We start from the raw sequence: 21,112 nt of genomic DNA, 5'->3' as shown, positions 1-21,112 counted from the left end.
TTACCCACATGGTTCGGCTCACCTGAGTCCACGAACAATGGGGTATGATCAGATATTCCCCTTGAAAGAGCTTGCACCGTCACCAGAGGGAACTTTTGTTCCCACTCCACGCTCGCAAGAACTCGATCAAGTTTTTCATAGGTTGGGTGTGGCAGAGCATTAGCCCAGGTGAACTTTCTACCAGAAATCTCTATCTCTCTCAGATCCAAGCTTTCAATAATGGTATTGAACATAAACGACCATCTGCCGTCAAAGTTATCATTGTTCTTCTCCTCTCTCCTCCTGATGATATTGAAATCACCTCCAACTAAAATTGGAAGCTGTTCTGACCCACAGATACGAACAAGGTCCGCCAGAAACTCCGCTTTAAGCTCGGGCTGTGCGGCACCATACACCGCCACCAAAGCCCAGTTAAAACCATCTATCCTAGACCTGACTCGAAACTTCACCGCGAAGTCGCCCATCACTACACTTCGGACTTCAAGCGAATCGCATCTCACACCTAGTAAGATACCACCCGATCTTCCTCGCGGAGGAAGGCAATGCCAATCAAAATCAATACCACCCACCAGAGAAGAGAGAAACTGAGGCGCAAAGTTATCTCTACCCGTCTCCGATAGAGCAACAAAATCTAACCTCTGCTCTAAAGCTGCCTCAGCAAGGAATCTTCTTTTAGCCAAGTCCTTCAGACCTCTGCTATTCCAGAAAATTTCTCTCATAATTCATCATGAAATTTTTTAGCGGTACGAATCCTAGCACTCCTACGAACTGCGGAATCGGGATAGATCTTCCGTTTCCACTTACGCTTAGGTTTACTAAGCTCCGTCGCCCGGTCCTCATGACCGGGTTCACATATATTACTATCATCATTCTCTAGGGGTATATCATCTTCCTCAGAGTCATGATTGGGGGATGCTAGATCCGCACACAGATTATCGAGCACTCTAATCCCTAACGCATCAATCTCATCATCATTCATTGGTTTAACTGCTGCAAGATTACGAATAGTCTCTAAGGCACGTTCCGCCTCCAAATCTAATAAATCATTCACCGAATTGGTAATCTCATTATCTGTAGCACCTAGTGAAACTCCTAATTGGTTTGCATTATTTATAATCTCCTCATTAGAAAAATGCAATAAGGTGGGCCGGCCTATATGCATGCATGCTGCAGGAAAGCTTCAGGCGAGACGGATGCTACATGGAAACATAGCATTTGCGAACAAAACACTAAAGACATGGAGATTAGTTGGGCTACAGGAGGCTAATCTTGCTTGCTTGGAAGCTTGGAAGCAAGCAGTGCCTCCTAGACACAATGCTAGAAAACTCTAGCCCATACTAGTGTTGTTCATGACCTTTTCTTTTTCTTTTTCAGAAGAATCTTGCTTGCTTGGAAGCTGGGAAAGATCAAGGCCGGACAGTCTCGTGATAGTGACATGGATGAACCAATAGTACTATATTGTATTTGAGCAACTGTCTACATGCATGTTCCCGAAATTCTAAGTTAGTTGCGGTCGTAGTGGATCTTGAGAGCTACTCTACTCCAGTCTCGGTGTATACCTGGAGGGTGCAGCTCGCAAGCAGATGGACCCATGCATCTATGCGTGGCCACTTCGAGCCTGATCTACATGCCTAAGCTATATACAACGACCGACCAAGGGTCATGTGGGTGCGCCGTCGCTCTCGCTCCCGTTGTCACGTCCAACATACGCCGTGTACATGTATAACACACACAAAGAAGGCTAATTTAGAAGCCGTATACATGTTCCGGGTCATTGATATCCATGAACTGGAGATGATACGTGCGTGTTGCATCGGGAATTGGATGCGGTAATTTCTATGAGATTTGGTGGTATGAAACTCTCGTATTCTGATTAGCAGAGAATTGAAACTCAAGCACATCAAATATAATACATATTATATAGTTGTATTTTTTTATTTAATATGAGTAACATGCATGATGCATTTTAAGGTGGGTCTTTTCCTAAGCATAGTAACAAGCAGATTTGGGTGTTCATCCAGACCTCTCCCACACTTCCTTTTATTGGGCAGTTATCAGTTTCTCAGACCACTGTAGATGGCGTCTTCTGGTCCCGATTAACGACTTCTCGGCCCCTGCATCAACAATGTTTCCCTCGCTCCATTGGTGACACGGTGGTCCAGAGGCGACATCGAACTTCTCATGATACGGTGTCGATTAGTATAGGTGGAAGATGACCTTGATTTTCCCTAAGGATCTGTATATAATTTTATAGAAAAATCAAATATAATGTTGTATGGGTGGGTTGGCTCTAATACATGGCATTTGGCCTTTTCGCAAACAAAAAGATAACATATGACTTTAAAAATCATCTACCTCATAAGATGGCATACATATGTTTGAAATAACCCTCGTTAGTTTTTTTGCGAGGACCCTCTATAGCTTTTGGAGAGCCCTCCCACCAAAGCTATGCATTTTTAGCGCTAAAACCCTGCTAATTCCCATTATACTGTTAAATTTATAGCCATTCAGCACCGCTAATCCAATATAGCCAGAGGTGAGGCGCGGATGAGTTCTACAGAGCCATCCTTCTACCCCATTCTTCCTTTTTTGTTTTTGATGTATATGATGCGCTGATGCAAAGCTTGATTATTTACGTAGGATAAATGTGCTCGGTCTTTTGATGTCTTAAAATGCCTATGTCAAGTACATATGATGCTCGCTCGTATGCTTGTTTTCTCGAAATTTTCATGCTTTAAGGGAAACATTAAATGGGGTTTAGCTTCGCTATTGCTTTTCATACCTTTTGGCCGAGCCACCGGTAAATAGTATCGTCCGCGCGTTATCTTTGCGCTATAGCGCCCCTATAACGTCTGGAGGGGCCTCACACTCAACAGATCGTGTACAACTTAACCCATAGCTCACTAAGTGACTATTTAAAATATTGATTAGTATCCTCCTCTCTATCGAGGAGAATGTCGACTCTTCCTAAAAGGATAATTTGCATTGGATAGGAGGATAATACCCTCCTAACCCTTCAACCAAATCGATGTTGGTTCTCTTGTGAGGTATACACATGTTACTAACGTGCCATGCGTATATGCATGTTTCTTTCGTTTGCTGTTACGGACGTATAATTAAGAATAAGTATTATGTAGCCATGGACGCATGTGCATGTATATTGCGGAGGGGGTCGGCAGGCTTGATCAGGACCGTTCACCAAATTAAGCGCAACGATTAGGGAATATTACAGTGAAGTGGACGCGAAGCAACGAACCCACCTCCACTCCCCACTCCACTCCACCACCACATGCAAACCCTACATTGCCTTCCATCTCCACCCGCGTGGCGTATGGTACCGTACTAGCAAGCACAAGCACAAGCTATCTAGGAGTAGCTTACAACAACAACGTCCTAACCTCTTCCCTAGCTAGTTGCTAACCACATTCCCACTTCCATCCATCTTGCTGCCGTTTTGTCTCATCTTATTTGGTTGCATCCATCCATCAAGTACATATATACACATATTCTCCGGTGTGCATGCATGCATTCCTGAGCTGATCGATCCATCCTGTCACTGGTTGCGTTTGCTCGGACATAGAGCAGAGGCAGTGATTCACTGTCGATGGACGGCGGCGGCGTGGTGATGGTGGGGCGGGCGGAGATCGACACGAGGGCGCCCTTCAAGTCGGTGAAGGAGGCCGTCGCGCTCTTCGGCGAGAGGGTGCTCGCCGGGGAGCTCCTATTCCACGCCCCCCGCGACGCCAACACCGCCGATCAGCTGGTACGTATGCCTACCTTGTTGATCATCCGTGCAACCAACGAACCATCTTAATTAGTTTGCTAGTGCTACTTAATTAGCCCATGTTCATTCGTGTATGGATCATCAGGGACTTGACCAGTTTATGCGTTATTCGTTGCACCAGCAAGATTGAATCTAGCTTTGCTAGCGAGGCAAGAAAACTAGACAGTGATATGGTTTTGGGGCACGCTATTGGAGAGCGAAATTTAAAATTTTAAAATGCTTTCATAGCACAAGCTACCCATTTTGTCCTTTTTAGTTCTCTATATATACTCCTTCCGTTTCTAAACATATGTCTTTTTAAAGATTCCAATACAAACCACATATTGTTGTATATAGACATATTTTAGAATGTAAGTTCACTCATTTGCTCCGTATGTAGTCCACATTGAAATCGCTAAAAAGACTTGTATGTAGGAATATAGGGAGTATAAAATATAGCTACTCCTTCGATTCCATATTACTTGTCATGGTTTTCTCTACTCTTATAAAAAAACAGAGTTGATAATGATGGTGTGTCTGCCATCCTGCAATATAGGCCGTCCGATTTATATCTGACGGATAGGAAGGAAACTATAACAATTTTGTAAAAAGATACCGACACCCCTCTCCACATTTGTAAATAATGTCTTTTCTCGTTCATCCTTTTCTCCCACAAGATAAACTATTCATACAAATGCATCTTAATGTTCCGTGCAACGCACGGGCATTTTGCTAATAGTTCAAAGATTTTCATCTCGTATGGTTCCTCCCTTATGTAAATGTTATAGGAAAAAGCTCTAAGGTGTGCTCGGATGCATTTGCTCCCATTTCAAGAAAATAATCCACTTATCCAAAAGATTTAAAAAAATCTCTCACATGCAAAGGACCCCAAGTTCTTTCCAGATGTCAAGTTTCATGAAAATCGTAATTCATCTGCGGGCAAAATAACAAAAGACCCAAGCATTTCCTTTCTCCACAAAAACTTGCTCGGGCAACGCTCAGAAAGCAACTCATTTATCTTTAACCCATTTCTTGAACTTTCTCAAAAAGAAAAAAAAAACTTATCAACTCAGTTTTGGAATTTTATACTCCCTCCGTCCCATAATATAAGACGTTTTTGCAAGCGAACATAGCTTACTAAAACATCTTATATTATGGGATGGAGGGAGTAACATATAACAGGATCAAGTGCTCCCCAGGTCATAAAATCCACTGTCGTCTTGTCTTACTATACTTCTTCCCTTCAATGCTTTGAGCACGGTTGGAAAAGGTGGTTAACATTACTGTAAGATAAAGTGTTAGATGAAGTGTTCTAGCTAGCTAGGTATTCCTTTCTTCCAACCCACGAAAAATATGTGTCAAAAAAGCAGCCTCCTCCTTTGCCAGCGAGGTGCATGCATGATGCAATGTTCTTCTTGCAAAACATGCATATGCATGCTGTCTCTCTCCTACCTACCTACTAACACAGACACTACAAAAGATACTAGAACCCTGTACTTTCACAACATTCTTAATCTCTGTTTCATTACATTAGTAGTTAACTAAAGTAGGGTAAAGCTAGCTAGATTGATGGGATCAGATTGGAAAGTGTGTGCATCAAGACTTTGAGATATGTTCCTTCCACCTGAATTAAGGCAGCTGCAAAAGGTGTACTCCGAACCTTCGTTTGATGATGGCGTTGATTGGTACTGTGATGATCAAGGTGGCAGAGAAAGCATGCTTCCTGGCACCGTCCTATTGTATAAATATTTGTTCATATACGTGACAATGAGTGGCATATCTAATTATGAAAATAAGAAGCCATTATATTCTCACAATCGTACCACTTTTCACCTAAATAAAATGCTGACATTTCAAACATGGATGTAGACGTTTAGTCTTTTTCTTTTTTGGAGGTAACATGTATGTGCATATTTGAAATAATTTGGTCTCATACTTGAAAATCACATGTGCATATTTGGTAGTAGTAGTGATTTGTGACCTTTTATATAGGTCTTGCTCTATAAGCAGACAACATTACTGCCATCCCCAATGCAGATATCCGGAGAGGTGCTTATAACTAGCTGGGGAAAATAATTTCTCTTGCCAAAAAATTCCGGCAAAAAAGAAAACTTATAATGTGTCAACTTTTTACTTTATGAAATTGTTTATTTAATGTCTAAAATTCAGTGGATAATTGCTAATTATTCGGGTGCTTCATGATGTTCTATATTTCCTCTCTTCTATCACCATTTAAAAAATAAATAAAGCACCTAGTACTAGTAGTAAGTAAAAGCACTTTGATCAGACATGTCCTTGTGGTTTAACACTTCCTCCAAAATAGAGGTTTAACAACTTGATTAATAGAATTTGCAAAATTCTATTGTTCAATCATTTATATATCAACAATTCAATTGTTTCTTATTTTCTTATAGCTTGCTATCATTTGTAGTTGTACTCTTTTGAGAAAGCATAATGATACACATGTTCACTATTATATTCAACTTCCTACGTTTCAAAATAAGTTTCGTGGTTTTAGTTCAACTATCCCCGTAAAACAGTGCAATTAAATTCGTCTTTTTGGTCTTGCCTTGATTTTATCCTTGTTTTGCTTCCCCCATCAATCACGCAGCATCGAGTGACGGCATCGCCAAGACCCGTTGTTCACCACCAAGCCGTCACCATCGCCCCGGCCGTCGCCATGGTAGCGGCGCCACCGCCGCCGCGTCGCATGCCGGCAGCGCCGGCGACGAGGGAGCTGGACGACGCGAAGCACGAGCTGGAGAAGGAGCGGGAGGAGAAGCACAAGATGGCGGGTTGCATCCAGTCGCTCCAGCAGGAGCTGAGCAGCGCCATGAGGGAGCTGCAGAAGCTCAAGGCGCGCGACGAGGACGCCCGCGCCAAGGTCATCGAGGTGGAGGACCTCAAGTTCATGGAGACCGACGAGCCGCAGCAGCAGCGCCACCACCAGCACCAGCACGAGAGCCCGCCTGCCAGCGGCCACGAAGCCATGGCAGCGAGCCGCGCCGCAGCCGCCGCGGAGTTCCAGAAGAAGAGGTACGTCACCTTCGCCGACCCGCCAGCCGCCGCGTACGACCGCGCGCCCTCGCCGCCGCGGGACGTGGTGCTGGAGCTGCATCGACATCATCAGCCGCATTACGCGCCGGCGGCGGGGCGGCCGCAGTACCGTGAGGCACGGTTCCAGAGGCAGGTGTCGGCCGGGCCAGGGCACGAGGCGGTGAAGAAGGCGATGGCGGCCGCGGCAGAGGAGGAGGAGGGAAGGAAGAAGAAGAAGAAGCCGCTGATCCCGCTGGTGGGCGGGCTCTTCATGAGGAAGAAGAAGAGCTCCGCTGCGGCCGCCGGTAGCCACCACGCCGTCGACGGCTCGTCGACGGTCACGCCGCGCCCGTCGTTCTAATCGCTGACGTCCATCGTGATGCGTGCGTGCGGGAGTTGCTTAATAGCCCTTGGATCTTGGAGTCGTGACACTGCAATACGTTCGGTGATAGTGATGAATCAATAAACCTTTATAGCATGCAACACATGTATATTTTTGTTTCTCGGTACATGAAAAACAACAGATTTTCCTATGGACAATATGTATAAATTGCACTTCTTGTAATTAGTGTACTCCATACTACTTTTATGTTCATTAAATTTGGTCGGTACATTTACTCAAAAAATACATCATCGGTATTTCCATTCAAAAAGAAAAAAACTTAGGTATACTTTCATAATTCCTTGCACACAAGTTTTATTTAGCAAAATTAGATTTCAGTGAATTCCTTTTTTGGAAAACAAATCACCGAATCTCAGTCTACCAAGGTTCATTGGTGCAAAATCAAATACACGATGATACTTTCTTTTTGCGGGGTAAATACATGATGAGACTTGGAGGCGAGTGGTGATGAGGTCAAGTGGCAGTTCGAACAGGCGATCAATTTACTAAAATGTGCGCATGGAGAACAACGCAAGTTGATAATCATCCATGACAACTTAGAGGTTCTCGATGAGGGCTCTCATCTTTTGCTCAAGCCGAATGATACATGTTAAATCACATGGATGGGTAACTTGCTTGGTGGAAAAACAATGCTATTCTTCAGTGTTGTTCTATAAAATATATATGTGATGTTTGCTCTGAAAAAATAGTCAATTAAAAAATGCTGAATTTTGTGATAGACTCAATTTTTTTAAAACTCGATTTTCGAAAATAATCAAGAATTTCGCTAATGTCCATTTATTTAAGACTGTAAGACAATAGGCTTTGGGGGGAACCGGCACAACCCTCTAGGGGTGGCCTATCACATATATATATAATGAGGTGGTATACAACGTTACAATATACACATGTAAATACAGTCTAACACCCTCCCTCAATCTTAGCCACTTTCTAATGAATCTAGAAGGGTAAGATTGCGCCTGCAAGTCTCAAACTGTGGCAAAGGCAATGGCTTGGTGAAGATGTCAGCAAGTTGATCCTTGGAAGAAATAAACTTGATCTGTAGTTGCTTCTGAGAGACACGTTCACGCACAAAGTGATAGTCAACTTCAATGTGTTTCGTTCGGGCATGGAATACCGGATTTGCAGAAAGGTATGTAGCACCGATGTTATCACACCAAAGAACAGGAGGCTGTGATTGGGGTATACTTAACTCCTGAAGCAAGGACTGTACCCAGATAATCTCTGATGTGGCATTGGCCACAGCCTTATACTCAGCCTCAGTACTGCTAGGCGAGACAGTAGCCTGTTTCCGAGCACTCCAGGCAATCAGGTTAGAGCCAAAGAAGACAGCATAACCCCCCGTGGATCGCCTGTCATCCGGATTGCCAGCCCAGTCTGCATCAGAATATGCTGAAAGACAACCAGAGTCAGACGGCCGAATATGCAAACCATGAGCCACCGTGAAACGAATATAGCGCAAAATCCGCTTAACAGCAGACCAATGAGTGTCACGGGGTGACTGCAGATACTGGCAGACTCGGTTAACAGCATAGGAAATGTCTGGTCGCGTGATCGTCAAGTACTGGAGCCCACCAACAATACTCCGGTACTCGGTCGCATCAGAAGAAGAAAGAAGCACACCATCAACAGCATTGAGCTTATCAGTGGTAGACATGGGTGTAGTCGTCGGTTTGCACTTAAGCATCCCAGCTCGCTGCAACAAATCCAGAGAGTACTTCTTCTGCGTCATAACAAGACCAGCAGCACGAGAAGTAACCTCCACACCAAGAAAGTAATGAAGCTTCGCAAGGTCCTTGACCGCAAAATCAGCACCAAGTGAGCGAACAAGCGCAGTAGCAGCCGACTAAGAGGAGCTGACCAAAATGATATCATCTACATAGACCAACAAGTACATAGTAACCTCAGGCCTTTGAAGAAGAAACAATGAGGAGTCAGCAGTTGATGATGCAAAACCATGAGCACGAAGAGCCATTGCAAGACGAGCATGCCAAGCACGAGGAGCCTGCTTCAGACCATAAATTGCCTTGGACAGACGACAGAGATGATCAGGGCGATCCGGATCAGAGAAACCCGGAGGCTGGCGCATGTAAACCTCCTCCGCCAAGACACCATGAAGAAAAGCATTTTGAACATCAAGCTGACGAAGAAACCAACCTCGAGTAACAGCCAGAGAGAGAAGAAGTCTGATGGTAGTAGGCTTGACCACTGGACTGAAGGTGTCTTCATAGTCAAGTCAAAACGCTGTCGAAAACCACGAGCAACCAGACGAGCCTTATAGCGCTCAATGGACCCATCAGAATGCCTCTTCACTTTGAAAACCCATTTGGAATCAATGACATTTACCCGTGATTGTGGAGGAACAAGAGTCCATGTCTGATTGCGAAGAAGTGCTTGATACTCCTGCTCCATGGCCTCTCTCCAATGAGGAATGCGCATAGCAGCTTGATACGTGCGTGGCTCAGAGGATGGATCTGCGAGAGCAGCAGACATGCACGCCGCTAACCAAGCAACTGTGCCATCGTGACGTTGCTTAGGCTGAAAAATGCCACTCCGACTGCGCATATGTGGACGTAGAGCAGCAGCAGGAGCCGGCGGAGGCGAAGGTGACGGAGACGTGACGGTCGCCGGAGATGCAGGAATCACCTCAGGCGAGCTCGGGACAGATGACTCCGGGCTGCATGGCGAAGACTGGCCCGACGACAGAGGCTCAGAGGCCATGGGCGAACCGAGGGTGGGCGAGGCCAGCTCCGGTGACACCGGCCCAGACGGCCTTGGCGAGGCGAGAGCAGGCGAGGCCGGCCCTGGTGAGAAGGGCCCAGACACCCTGGGCGAGGCAGGGGCGGGCGAGGCCAGGCCTGGTGATGACTGCCCCGACGCCCTGGGCGAGACGGGGACCGAGGAGGCCGGCCCAGTCGGCGGGGTTGCAGGGCGCGACGATGGCGAAGGCAGCCCAGAAGCCAGAGGCGACCGGGCCAGGACGTCGATCGGCCGTGCATGAGCACGGAAACCGAGGCCATGCAGGGGCGCCATGTGCTCCTCATGCACAACAGAAGGTGCCGAGGATGAAGGCGATGGCGACGAAGAGGAAGACGGCGCTTCCAGAATCTCCAAACGAGTCCCACGATCAGTGCCTGCACCATGGTTAGGCAACAATAGAGGAGAATATGCAACATCATTAAATTGGTCAGAAGCAACAGAGGATGAATGCATGACAGGTGGCTCGGTAGTGGACACAGGGAGTTTGGCAAAGGGAAAAACATGCTCATCAAACACAACATCCCGAGAGATGTAGACACGATTAGTGGGAACATGAAGACATTTGTATCCTTTATGAAGAGAGCTATAACCAAGAAAAACACACTTCTTGGAACGAAACTCAAGCTTATGCTTGTTATATGGACGGAGATGGGGCCAGCAAGCACACCCAAACACCTTGAGAAAGGTGTAATCTGGTTGTTCATTAAGGAGAACTTCAATGGGAGTCTTCATATTCAAAACACGAGTGGGAGTACGATTGATGAGAAAACATGCAGTGGTGAAAGCATCACTCCAAAAATGAAGCGGAACAGATGCATGGGCCAAAAGAGTCAGACCAGCTTCAACAATGTGACGATGCTTACGTTCTACTGAACCATTCTGCTGATGTGTATGTGGACATGCTAAACGGTGAGTGATCCCAAGCGACTGAAAGAAGGAGTTGAGGTTGCGATACTCACCACCCCAGTCCGACTGAACATGAACAATTTTGTGCTTGAGAAGGCGTTCAACATGTTTTTGGAACTGAACAAAAATGTCAAACACATCAGATTTACGTTTGATAAGATAAAGCCAGGTAAAGCGGCTGTAAGCATCAACAAAACTGATATAATAATTATGACCACTAACAGAAGTCTGAGCAGGACCCCATACATCTGAAAACACAAGTTCTAAAGGATGTTTCACCTCACGACTGGACTCCGAAAAAGGAAGTTGATGACTCTTCCCCTGCTGACAAGCATCACACACTGCTACATCTTTATTACTAGACACACTAGGAAGCTCATGACGACGCAAAACATGCCGGACAATAGGTGTGGCCGGGTGACCAAGACGAGCATGCCACTGTGACGGAGATACCCGAACTCCACTGAAGACGCGAGCAACGCCAGGATGCTCCAGACGATAGAGACCTTGGCAGAGCCGCCCACTAAGAAGAATGTCCCTCGTGCCCCGATCCTTAATAAAAAGATCAAAAGGATGAAATTCACAAAGCACATTATTATCACGAGTGAGTTTAGGAACTGAAAGAAGATTACGTGTCACAGATGGAACTCGAAGAACATTGCGAAGTTGAAGACTCCTATTGGCATGTCTAGTGAGAAGTGATGCTTGACCAATATGAGAGATGTGCATACCTGCTCCATTGGCGGTGTGGATCTTGTCGGAGCCATGGTAAGGTTCACGAGTGTGAAGCTTCCCCATCTCACTGGTCAGGTGCTCTGTCGCCCCAGAGTCCATGTACCAGTGGGGATCAATGGAGTAGGACTGAGTGTGTCCCTGTGGCTTCTGCGGCGGCGGACGATCAGCCATGGCGACCTGACGAGCAAAGTTGCGTGTATCCTTCCTGTCATTGCCAAGACCAAGAAAACCCCGCTGGAAGCGCTTGTGACACTTCGAGGCCCAGTGCCCATCGCGACCACAAAGCTGGCACACACGTGGACCGCCAGCCCCTGGTAGCGTCGCAGTAGGAGGAGGGGCCGAGGCGGGTGGTGGTGACTGCCCCGAAGGAGCCCTGGATGAAGCAGAGGAGCGACCACCCTTGGTGGCGGCGTTTGCCGAGAGGGCGCCGTTGCCCCTGGATCGGTGCGTCTCGACTCGTTGCTCAGTAAGCAGGAGGCGTGAAAAGACCTCGTGTGCTGGCATGGGCGTGGAGTTGCCCCTCTCATTGATGATCTCGACTAGGGCGTCATACTCCTCATCAAGACCATTGACAATAAACGAGTTGAACTCGGAGTCGGTGAGGGGCTGTCCAATGGAGGCCAGCGTGTCGGCGAGACTCTTGACTTTGTTGTAGAACTCAGTGGCGGTGGAGTCAAGCTTCTGACACTCCCCAAGTTGGCGACGGAGCCCAGATACACGAGTCTGCGACTGTGCCGCAAATGAGCGCTCAAGAATAGTCCATGCCTCGTGGGACGTCTTGGCGAAGACAACAAGCCTAGCAACGGCCGGAGAGAGCGACCCCTGGATGGAGGAGAGGTTCGCCTGATCCTGCCCGGTCCAGACACGGTGAGCCGGATTATAGACCGGACCATGCACGCTGTCAACCAGCGCAGGAGGGCAAGGGAGAGAGCCGTCGACATAGCCAAGCAGGTAGTGACTCCCAAGAAGCGGAAGAACCTGCGCGCGCCAGAAGATGTAATTGTCCGACGACAACTTGATGGTGATGAGATGGCCGAAGTGAAACGGCGGCGGCGGCTGCGATCCCATCGAGGAGACTGGCTGAGGTGAGAACACCATGGAGACAGTTGGAGGGGCAGCCGGCGCGGTGACAGAGGGCGCGATGGCCGCGGTTGACGCCGCGAAGCCTGCCAGCGGGACGTCCTCCGCCACCAGCGGCGCAGTGGCCGAGGGTGCGACAGCCGCGGTTGACAGGGCGGCGGTGGTGTGGGCCACAAGCGCCTGCCCGGGCGAAGTAGCAGCCGGCGGGAGCGCGAAGAGGGAGCCGACGCTCCGTGTCCCGATCGGCGCCTGAAGGGAGGCGGCATCCAGCGGCCTCGAGAGAAGTGCCGCGAGGGAGGCCGGCAGAAAACCGGTGGCGGTGGAGCCGGACGCAGCGGCGAACGTCATAGCAGTCGGGCGACGGCGGCGGCGGTTTAGGGTTTTTAGGCGGAAGCGGACGTAACCTAGCGTGATACCATGTAAGACAATAGGCTTTGGGGGGAACCGGCACAACCCTCTAGGGGTGGCCTATCACATATATATATATATATATAATGAGGTGGTATACAACGTTACAATATACACATGTAAATACAGTCTAACAAAGACATGCCAATAAATATACTGATTCAAGTATTCAATAAACTTAAAGAATTAAGAAATGTGCAAAAATCTTTAAAAAGTGGTTTTTAGGAAAATATTCATTAATTAAAAGAGGGTTCACAATTTTAAGAAAATATTCCAGATGTTTTTCAAAACATTGACCATTTAATTTAAAAAAAAGTAAACAAATAAATAAAATAACTAAATAATGGTAAAAAAAACATTCAATGGAAAGATAGGATAAAACCCATGAGAAACATGGAGAACCAGCTGGTAAAATATGAACCGCGGGACCAACGGATAAAATACGATGAAATTGGCCGGTAGTCTCCACAATTTGTACTGATTGGGCCCTATGTAGTTGGCTGGCCGATTAGCCAAGGTCCCACTCTCATATTCTTTTTACTCTGCTTATTATGTGCATTCCTTATTCTTTGTTATTATATGGATTTTCAAAGTTTATTTTTGTGTTTATGTTACATATATATATATATATTTCAATTTTATTTATTGTATTTTCTATTTTCCTTTTTTATTTGAAAAATATATTTCCTAAACTTATTTATGATATTACTTATTTTTTAGTTTAATTGTGGCAAATACATACATATTTTCGGTAAGATGCATGAGCTTTTGTTTAGAATTAACACATTTTTAAACCAGAATAATTAACATCTCTATTAAAATACAAGAACACTGCCTTTTATAGAGTTGATCATTTCACAACAAATATTTTTCGTATGGAACAAAATAGTTGTGACATATGATGGAGATTTTTTTAAGTTAGCATGATCTTTGTATTTAACATAAATGAATAAATATCTTAAATTGTATTAAACATTAAAATTATAACCTTTTTCATGGGCCGATTATAAATATTTGTCGATCTTTAAAAATTTCTTACACTCAGATTGTAATTTGTCTCTTAAATTGAAAAAATGCATGAAAACTTCTCATATTTTTTTAATACAATGCAAATATAGACATGTTTCATACAATAAAAAATTAGCATCATAATTTTCCTCGGCCCATTTCACGAGCTGTAAAAATGGTTTTATACTCAGCTTGTAATGGTCTCAATCGAACTAGCTTTGATACAAGTAGGACGAAGAAAATTCGATAATCAAAGGTGGTTTTTTTCAACGAAATAGACCATAAGTACATGATATTTAACAAAGAACATGACCATCTACCATAGTATTAATGGCCAATTTTGTTATGTGTTCTATTAACTTTCCATGTTTGCTTGCAGATAAAAGGAAGAAAAATCATGTAAAGCATATAGGGTAATAAATTATCATATATCCTTTTAATATATAGCATAATCATTATACATATTCATTGTGTTAAATAGTGGGCTATGCCATTTAGCGGTGGCTCGGCCAGAAGTTATAAAGCTATGGCAAAGCTAAGCCCCATTTAGCGTTTTTCTTGAATCATGATTTAAAAAAAAATACAACCAGGCGTCATATATGTATCGCATCCACTTGACATATACACACATTTTCGAACATCAAAACCTGAGAACTAATCTGGTGCCATAATTTAATAATATTAAGCAAGAAGAAATAATAAGGCATTGTATAGCGGCTTAGTAGGCTAAATGACTTCAAATTTAGCACTATAGCTGAAATAGCAAAGCTATTAGCGTCATTTGCAATTTAGCGACGAAAGTGCATGGCTTTAGCGGGAGAGCTCTCCAAAAGCTGTAGCCAAGCTATAGCAGGCTATTTAAAAATTTGTACATAATTATACCATGTCAAGTCATCGAGCTAAAATTGGGCAAGCGTGTTGATTCTGGATCATCTTGTTTGGTGATCAAGTTACGTAAGATGCTCATACTTAGCTCATTTCTTTTCAAGTCGATCTCGAGTCACTGTAGCAAGGTAGTGTTGGTTCCCCTTACCTAGAATGGAAGGGAACTATAGATCAATGCTCCGAATGGAGTTTAATTCATGCCTATATTATCTATCTATGTCCATGGTGACAACATCCTGTTGGTTGAGATTACATCGCAAAGAATAGAGGTCTCGCGGCTCTATCCACTTCCTTGTGTGGTTGTCATGGCTGAGTCGGAGATACCAGAGACCATGTGGTGTCTCAATTACGTTGCTCATGTGGATCGACGGCTATAGATCCATGATTCATTGGCCATGGCCAACTCTTGGGCCTGGTGATGTCTCCCATTTCATTCTTTTGTGTTCCTAGTTTTCTTCTTTTGCAGTACAAGAACGAAGCAGTGGTCCTTGATCGGTCTAAAAGGCTACCATAAAGTTATAACACGGTTATCTTTAGCCCACTAGAACTTTGCAACAACCTCACGTCCAAAACGGTTGATACTTGTTACTATTGACCTGCAGCAGTTGGCTCGCTGTCCATTTTACTAACACGGTAACATACTAAAATGACAGATGACAAAGAAAAACACAGTAACATGACAGACACACATGAGCAAATTTAAGCAATCTAATCTAGATTACATGGACACGTGGACATATATACATACACATGCCCACAGCCCCCCACACACAGTGGGATATAGCACGACGTTGACGACGACGACGATGGGAATTATTCAGAAGTGGGCCGCCGCAGACGACGGCCGTGACCTGACGTCCACCCTGGCGGACCGGTGGAAGAACTCGACGCAGTCGGAGATGGCCTCGTCGTAGTGCGCGTTGTTCACCGGCTGCAGGTTGGAGCTGCTGCACGACGGCCTCTTGGGCGCCACCGCGTCCTCGCCACCGCCCCTGGCGTTGGCCGAGAAGGTGACCTTGGGCGGCCGCGGCGGGAAGGCGAACAGGCCCACCAGCATCTTCCTGAACCCGTCCATGACCCTGGCAGGCCACCTTGGTGCCGGTCTCCCGCCATGGACGTAGTGCGCCTTGCTGCCGTGGTTGTGGTGGTGAGACGACGCCACCCCCGCCGCTTTCTTCCGGTAGCTCGGGCTCCTCGCTTGCGGCCTCGACATTATAGCTTCTTGATGCGTGTGTATGTGTGTGTGTGTGTGTGTGTGTGCGCAAAGCTAAGTAAGGTTGCTAGTACTCGCTAGGTAGGTGGGAACTGCATGCATACATGTGTTAGCTGATGAATGTAGTCCTATCTATAAGCGCCTGTCTAATGGCGATTAGTTAGTTAATTAATCAGAGGGACCAACTGAGCGTCGATGTGATGGGCCAAAGAATTAGTGCTGAATTGTGATGACAAGATGTGCGGAGCAATGGATGCGCCTTTTGGGAATTTTAAGGCTTGAAGGTACAAGGATCCATGTGCAGTGATCATCACTAAAGAGGGCCCTAGCTTGATGCCTTCCTAGTTTACTGATACTTTGCCTTTCACCATTAGGAAATGAGATGTTTGTTTTGATGCTTGTAATTGAATTGTGTCAGCTTCCTCATGTCAAATTCAAATGTCGAAATATATCGACATGGGGTGAACGATACTAGTAGTTGTAGCGATGGGCTCAAACAATGGTAAGGACGTTATCAAAAAAAATGTTAGGTTGGACATGGTGTTTCTTTCGCATAACCAGCAGTAGCACTGGCTCTTCAATAGTAGGAGAAAAAAATCTACCAGATAATAAGATAAACTGCGATAATTATCAAAAGGTAGAGGGGAGGGGGTGGATGATCGAGAAAAGACTCCTTCAATGGATCATTGGTGAATGTTGTGTAAGCTACTAGTAGTTTATCAGTCTTCTCACTAGTGTGGTGAACTCGTATTAGTGCTACTTGCATGTTATCACTGGTATGAACAACTTTACATGACTTGATGATGCAGACAACCAAGAGAAAGTATAGAAAATAAACTGTGGCCTATGTTGCAGCAAGAAGAAACAATAACCTCCTAATGTGATGGAGGATCGATCCATAGATTACGTCGGTATTCATAGTGAGAAAACCCTCCGTGGCCACCCACTCCATATGCACACATAGTGTTACTCATATGCCTACATATCATAGGATAGAATATTTTTGCACTTAGCTAGGCTTGTAAGTTCATAACCATGTTCACTAAGAAGTATCTCAAGAAAAGTAAATAAGTAGAGTACATGAATTTTTTTAATCATCAGGCCAAATAATAATAAAATTAACGGAGCTTTTCTTTTCCCACTCGCAAGGCGACCAGGGAAAGCCTTACTCCCCTCAATCTCCATCGGCGAGGCTGTGGATTCGCCTCCCCTCCTCCTGCCGCTCCGGTGTCCAGTGGCAGGGAGGGGATTTCCAGTGCTTCAGATCAGAGTAGTAGTTAGGTAGGATTTAGTCCTCGCGGGGGCGACGTTTGGACAGATGGTGGCGCTTCTTCTTCGAGTCAGTCTTCCGGGCTCCGATCCTCCTCAAGTTCATTCGTTGGGACGGATTAGATGGAGCATCAGCGTAGATTCCTGCCAGCTCCTCGGGGTGGCGAGGTTAGGATTTCTCGTCGTGCATACGCAACAGCGATACTTGGTGTCAGGTTCTTCAGATCGATTTAAGGATCCAACGGAGATGACTGTTGCTCCGGGGCGCTCGTCCTTAGGGGCAGTGCACAAAGACTTCCCGGCTATCATCGATAAGGGCAGACCGGCTCCGGTATGAGAGCGGCGACAGTGGCGCATCGGCGACTCGTTTTGGCGGCAGCAATGGTCGTTCGGTGGACCATGGACCTGAATGTAATTTGTATTATGTTTGAGGTGTTTTGTACTTCCAGTGAATGTCTATAATAGATCTGATCCTTTTCGCAAAAAAAATCAGGCCAAATAATAACAATAATAGCTAGTTATCCCCTTCGGTAAATAAGTCGTGCGGTCACTGCTAAGTACGTATTAACTATGAATATCAATGATATATCACCATTGCCCTTGTTGGGAACTTTAGAAACATCTGACATGCACATGAACTAAACAAATTGACATGTAGATAAAAATCATAGTTAGTGCAGGTGAAGCTAAACTAGTTAAAGGTACTTGTTCAGAAGAGAATTTAGTTAAAGTTGCGCTTCTTGCGGTTGGATGTAACTAGCCAGTTGGCTTTAGCTCTGGATAATGTTCAGTAACCTTAGCTTAGTACATTTTGTTAGGTTATGCAGAAAAATATTGCTGAAAAATTAATATTAATCATCTTTAGAGTAAACTCAGGAGGTGATAAACTGTTATATTCTTGGATTGATGGACGTGTCGCTTTCGGCCGTGTCTTTAGTGAAAAGAAATACAGGCAATCCATGGGATTAATTAGTAGCCACATATAATTATGTTGGTATTACAGGCTCTCCATTGCAATCGTTGAGCACATATCTGAGGGTTAGTTATATTTAGCTTAGGCGCTTAGCTCTTGATGGCTTAACAGGTAGCGAAGACACCGGAGCTTAATTAGCGCCCTTCTTGAGAAAGCATACTCATGGCGACCATCATACGTCTGTGTAAAATAAGTAGCTTTAGCTAAGAGAAAAAATAGGGGCTGCTCACCAAATTGAGGACACCGAAACATCTGTACAGCGATCATTGGAGACTCTCTCTCTCTCTCTCTCTCTCTCCACACACACACATATATGAATAAATAAATATGAATACCAGTTCACGGCTATATATCCTTTACAAAAAGGTGCACTTGTGACTTGACTAGCCATTAGATGAATAAAAAATTAAATGCAAAAGCCGTAGAATTTTATTCATAGAACACTAAAATGATATAAATGAAATCTCGGGTGTTCAGATACATAGTATGTTTAAGATTTGTAGGGTTAATAGTAAGTTCAAGCTGAAATAAACCCGTGTTGTCTTCAGCAGAAGAGAAAGTTTAATTTCTTCTTGAAATGCTCTGTTCATGGGCGCATTCGGCCCGTTATCCGGCTTAGCCCAACATTTATCAGTGTTGTCCACCAATATCAAACATAAATCAAAAGGCCTGTTGTAGGGCATTTTTCTATTTTTCTAAAATCACCAATTAAGGAGTACTCTTTGCAAAGGTTACTCCCACCTCCCAAGGTTTATTCAATATGTTTAGTCTCTTAAATCGTGCGTCCAAATCCGGAATCGTTTTCACCGTTTGATTCCTTGCGTCGAGATTTTTAAAATTAAATCCCACCTCCCAAGATTTCTAAGAACTTTTTTTTCATGAAAAATTGGACAAAAAAAGAACTGAAACCAGTTTTTCACTTTTTTTCTCATTTTCAGAAGGGGCACATCCGTGCCTCTCGTAAAAGTAAATATACGCCTTCAGAGAAGCAAATCTGTGTCTCTCGTGGAAGAACATAAAATGCATTTTTTTCTTTTTCGAGAGGCACAAATATGTGCATTCACAAAAAGTAAATCTGTGCCTCTCATGGTAGAAAAAAACAAACACAGTTTTTTCCTTTTCTGAGAGACACAACTGTACCTCTCGCGGAAGCAAATCTGTGCCTCCACGAGAAGTAAATCCATACCTCTCGAAAAAGAAAAAAAATGCATTTTTCATGCATTTTTTTATTTTTTGTCCAAAAACCTAAGAAAAACCAGGCAAAAACTGAAAAACAAAAAGCAAAAAGAAAAGCAAAAATCATCTAAAACCTGAAAATGCACATAGAAAAATAAAAAGCAAAATCCCGAAGGAGCACCCAGCACACGCCCAGTTGCGCGCTCTCAACCAACTAAAAGTGACCCTTGCCGGAGCCACACAACGAGTACTCCCTCTAGCTGCTCCCCTATTTGGCGTCCGATGGCCCCGCAATAGTGTTATTCGCAAACCGGCACGCACAGGGCCGTTGCTAATTAGTTACTTAATTTTTTTAGTCAAATTTGTTACTTAATTAAGCCCAGACCAAAATCTGATGTATACACTCGAGCCCACTAAGCTATCCCATGTCCAGGCCATTTAGGCTATCGTGGTCTCATGAAAATTAAAAAGTTACGGACGATAGGGTCTGCGCATAGAGATTACAAGGACCATTACCCAAAAACCTTGCCGCCGCCGTCAATAGAATCGATCTACCAACTGATCAATTGGTTGCTTGCCGCTGTCGTTGTGCTAGCCGGAACCGGATCCTCTAACATTCAGAAGGAAAGTTAGAGAAGCTACAGTACCCTAACTTCCCTTTTTTCTATCCACATGATTAAGGTTAAAATGACTTAAATTAATTTACAAATTGATGATCTACTGCGTATATTTATAGTAATTACATACAAACAAATTGATGGTGAAATAAATTTATTTTAAATTATTTATATCTACAGTAAATATCAACAGTAAACAACCTCCTAACTATCTACTAACCGTCCCTAACTTTCCTTCTTCATTTTACACTAGGCTAGCATTGTAGCACGGTGACTTTTCTTCGCTATGTTAGAGGATCCGGTTCCGTGCTAGCCATGGCGCTCGACCTATGTCTCGGTTCCAAGACTTAGTGGATCTCTTTATTTATTCCTTATTCTTCAAGGTACACAAGTAATTAGTGCCTTTATTGCTTACATTCTACTGGTATGATTTTCACCGTATAACAGCCTATTTCGTAATTAGTATATTTCTGTAAAGGTGCAATGGATTAATTTCTTGACATTATTTTTTATAATTATGTTTGATGTGGTTTTCTGGACCTACTAGGACGATATTTATCTACATATTATAATCTACTAGAATGATTCTATTACTTCGCTTGCATCGAGTATTTACTACTAATTAGATATGTCATTTTTTTAGTTCAGTTAGATGTTATTGGCTGACGTTGCCCTACATTAATCTAGGAGAAATATAACATATTATAACTGCCAGCATACATTGTTATGTTTTGATATCAATGTCGCATTAAGACATCATATCACGGAGAAAATATGGATGAAACACGCAAAGTTGTCTCTTGTGGTGTGACCGGCCCCACACTGTTTTAATTTACTAGCATAACATGAAATAGTGACGTTGTTACAGATGTTATATGAA

General features: G+C 44.3%; 2 protein-coding genes across 2 annotated transcripts; one reads left to right on the top strand and one right to left on the bottom strand.

Moving 5' to 3' along the window:
* Window positions 1-3,350: 3,350 nt before the first annotated feature.
* LOC119352651 (WEB family protein At2g17940) lies at window positions 3,351-7,416 on the top strand. The gene is made up of 2 exons (XM_037619231.1): window positions 3,351-3,763; window positions 6,375-7,416. Exons 1-2 carry the CDS (start codon window positions 3,605-3,607, stop codon window positions 7,158-7,160), a joined length of 945 nt encoding a protein of 314 aa, XP_037475128.1. The 5' UTR covers window positions 3,351-3,604; the 3' UTR covers window positions 7,161-7,416.
* Window positions 7,417-15,621: 8,205 nt separating this feature from the next.
* On the bottom strand, window positions 15,622-16,265 carry LOC119358544. The gene has a single exon (XM_037625035.1). The coding sequence runs from the start codon at window positions 16,195-16,197 to the stop codon at window positions 15,802-15,804; it is 396 nt and encodes a 131-aa protein (XP_037480932.1). The 5' UTR covers window positions 16,198-16,265; the 3' UTR covers window positions 15,622-15,801.
* Between the last annotated feature and the right edge of the window lie 4,847 nt (window positions 16,266-21,112).

Source organism: Triticum dicoccoides, chromosome 2A (genome assembly GCF_002162155.2).
Source record: "Triticum dicoccoides isolate Atlit2015 ecotype Zavitan chromosome 2A, WEW_v2.0, whole genome shotgun sequence".
NCBI classification, from domain to species: Eukaryota; Viridiplantae; Streptophyta; class Magnoliopsida; order Poales; family Poaceae; genus Triticum; species Triticum dicoccoides.
Note: the sequence above shows the minus strand (reverse complement) of the source record. Positions and strands in the feature narration are given on the sequence as shown.

Coding starts and splice junctions, on each gene's coding strand:
- LOC119352651 (XM_037619231.1), top strand. CDS start 3,605: ATGGACGGCGGCGGCGTGGTGATGGTGGGGCGGGCGGAGATCGACACG. Junction 3,764..6,374: donor CCAACACCGCCGATCAGCTG/GTACGTATGCCT, acceptor TCAATCACGCAG/CATCGAGTGACGGCATCGCC.
- LOC119358544 (XM_037625035.1), bottom strand. CDS start 16,197: ATGTCGAGGCCGCAAGCGAGGAGCCCGAGCTACCGGAAGAAAGCGGCG.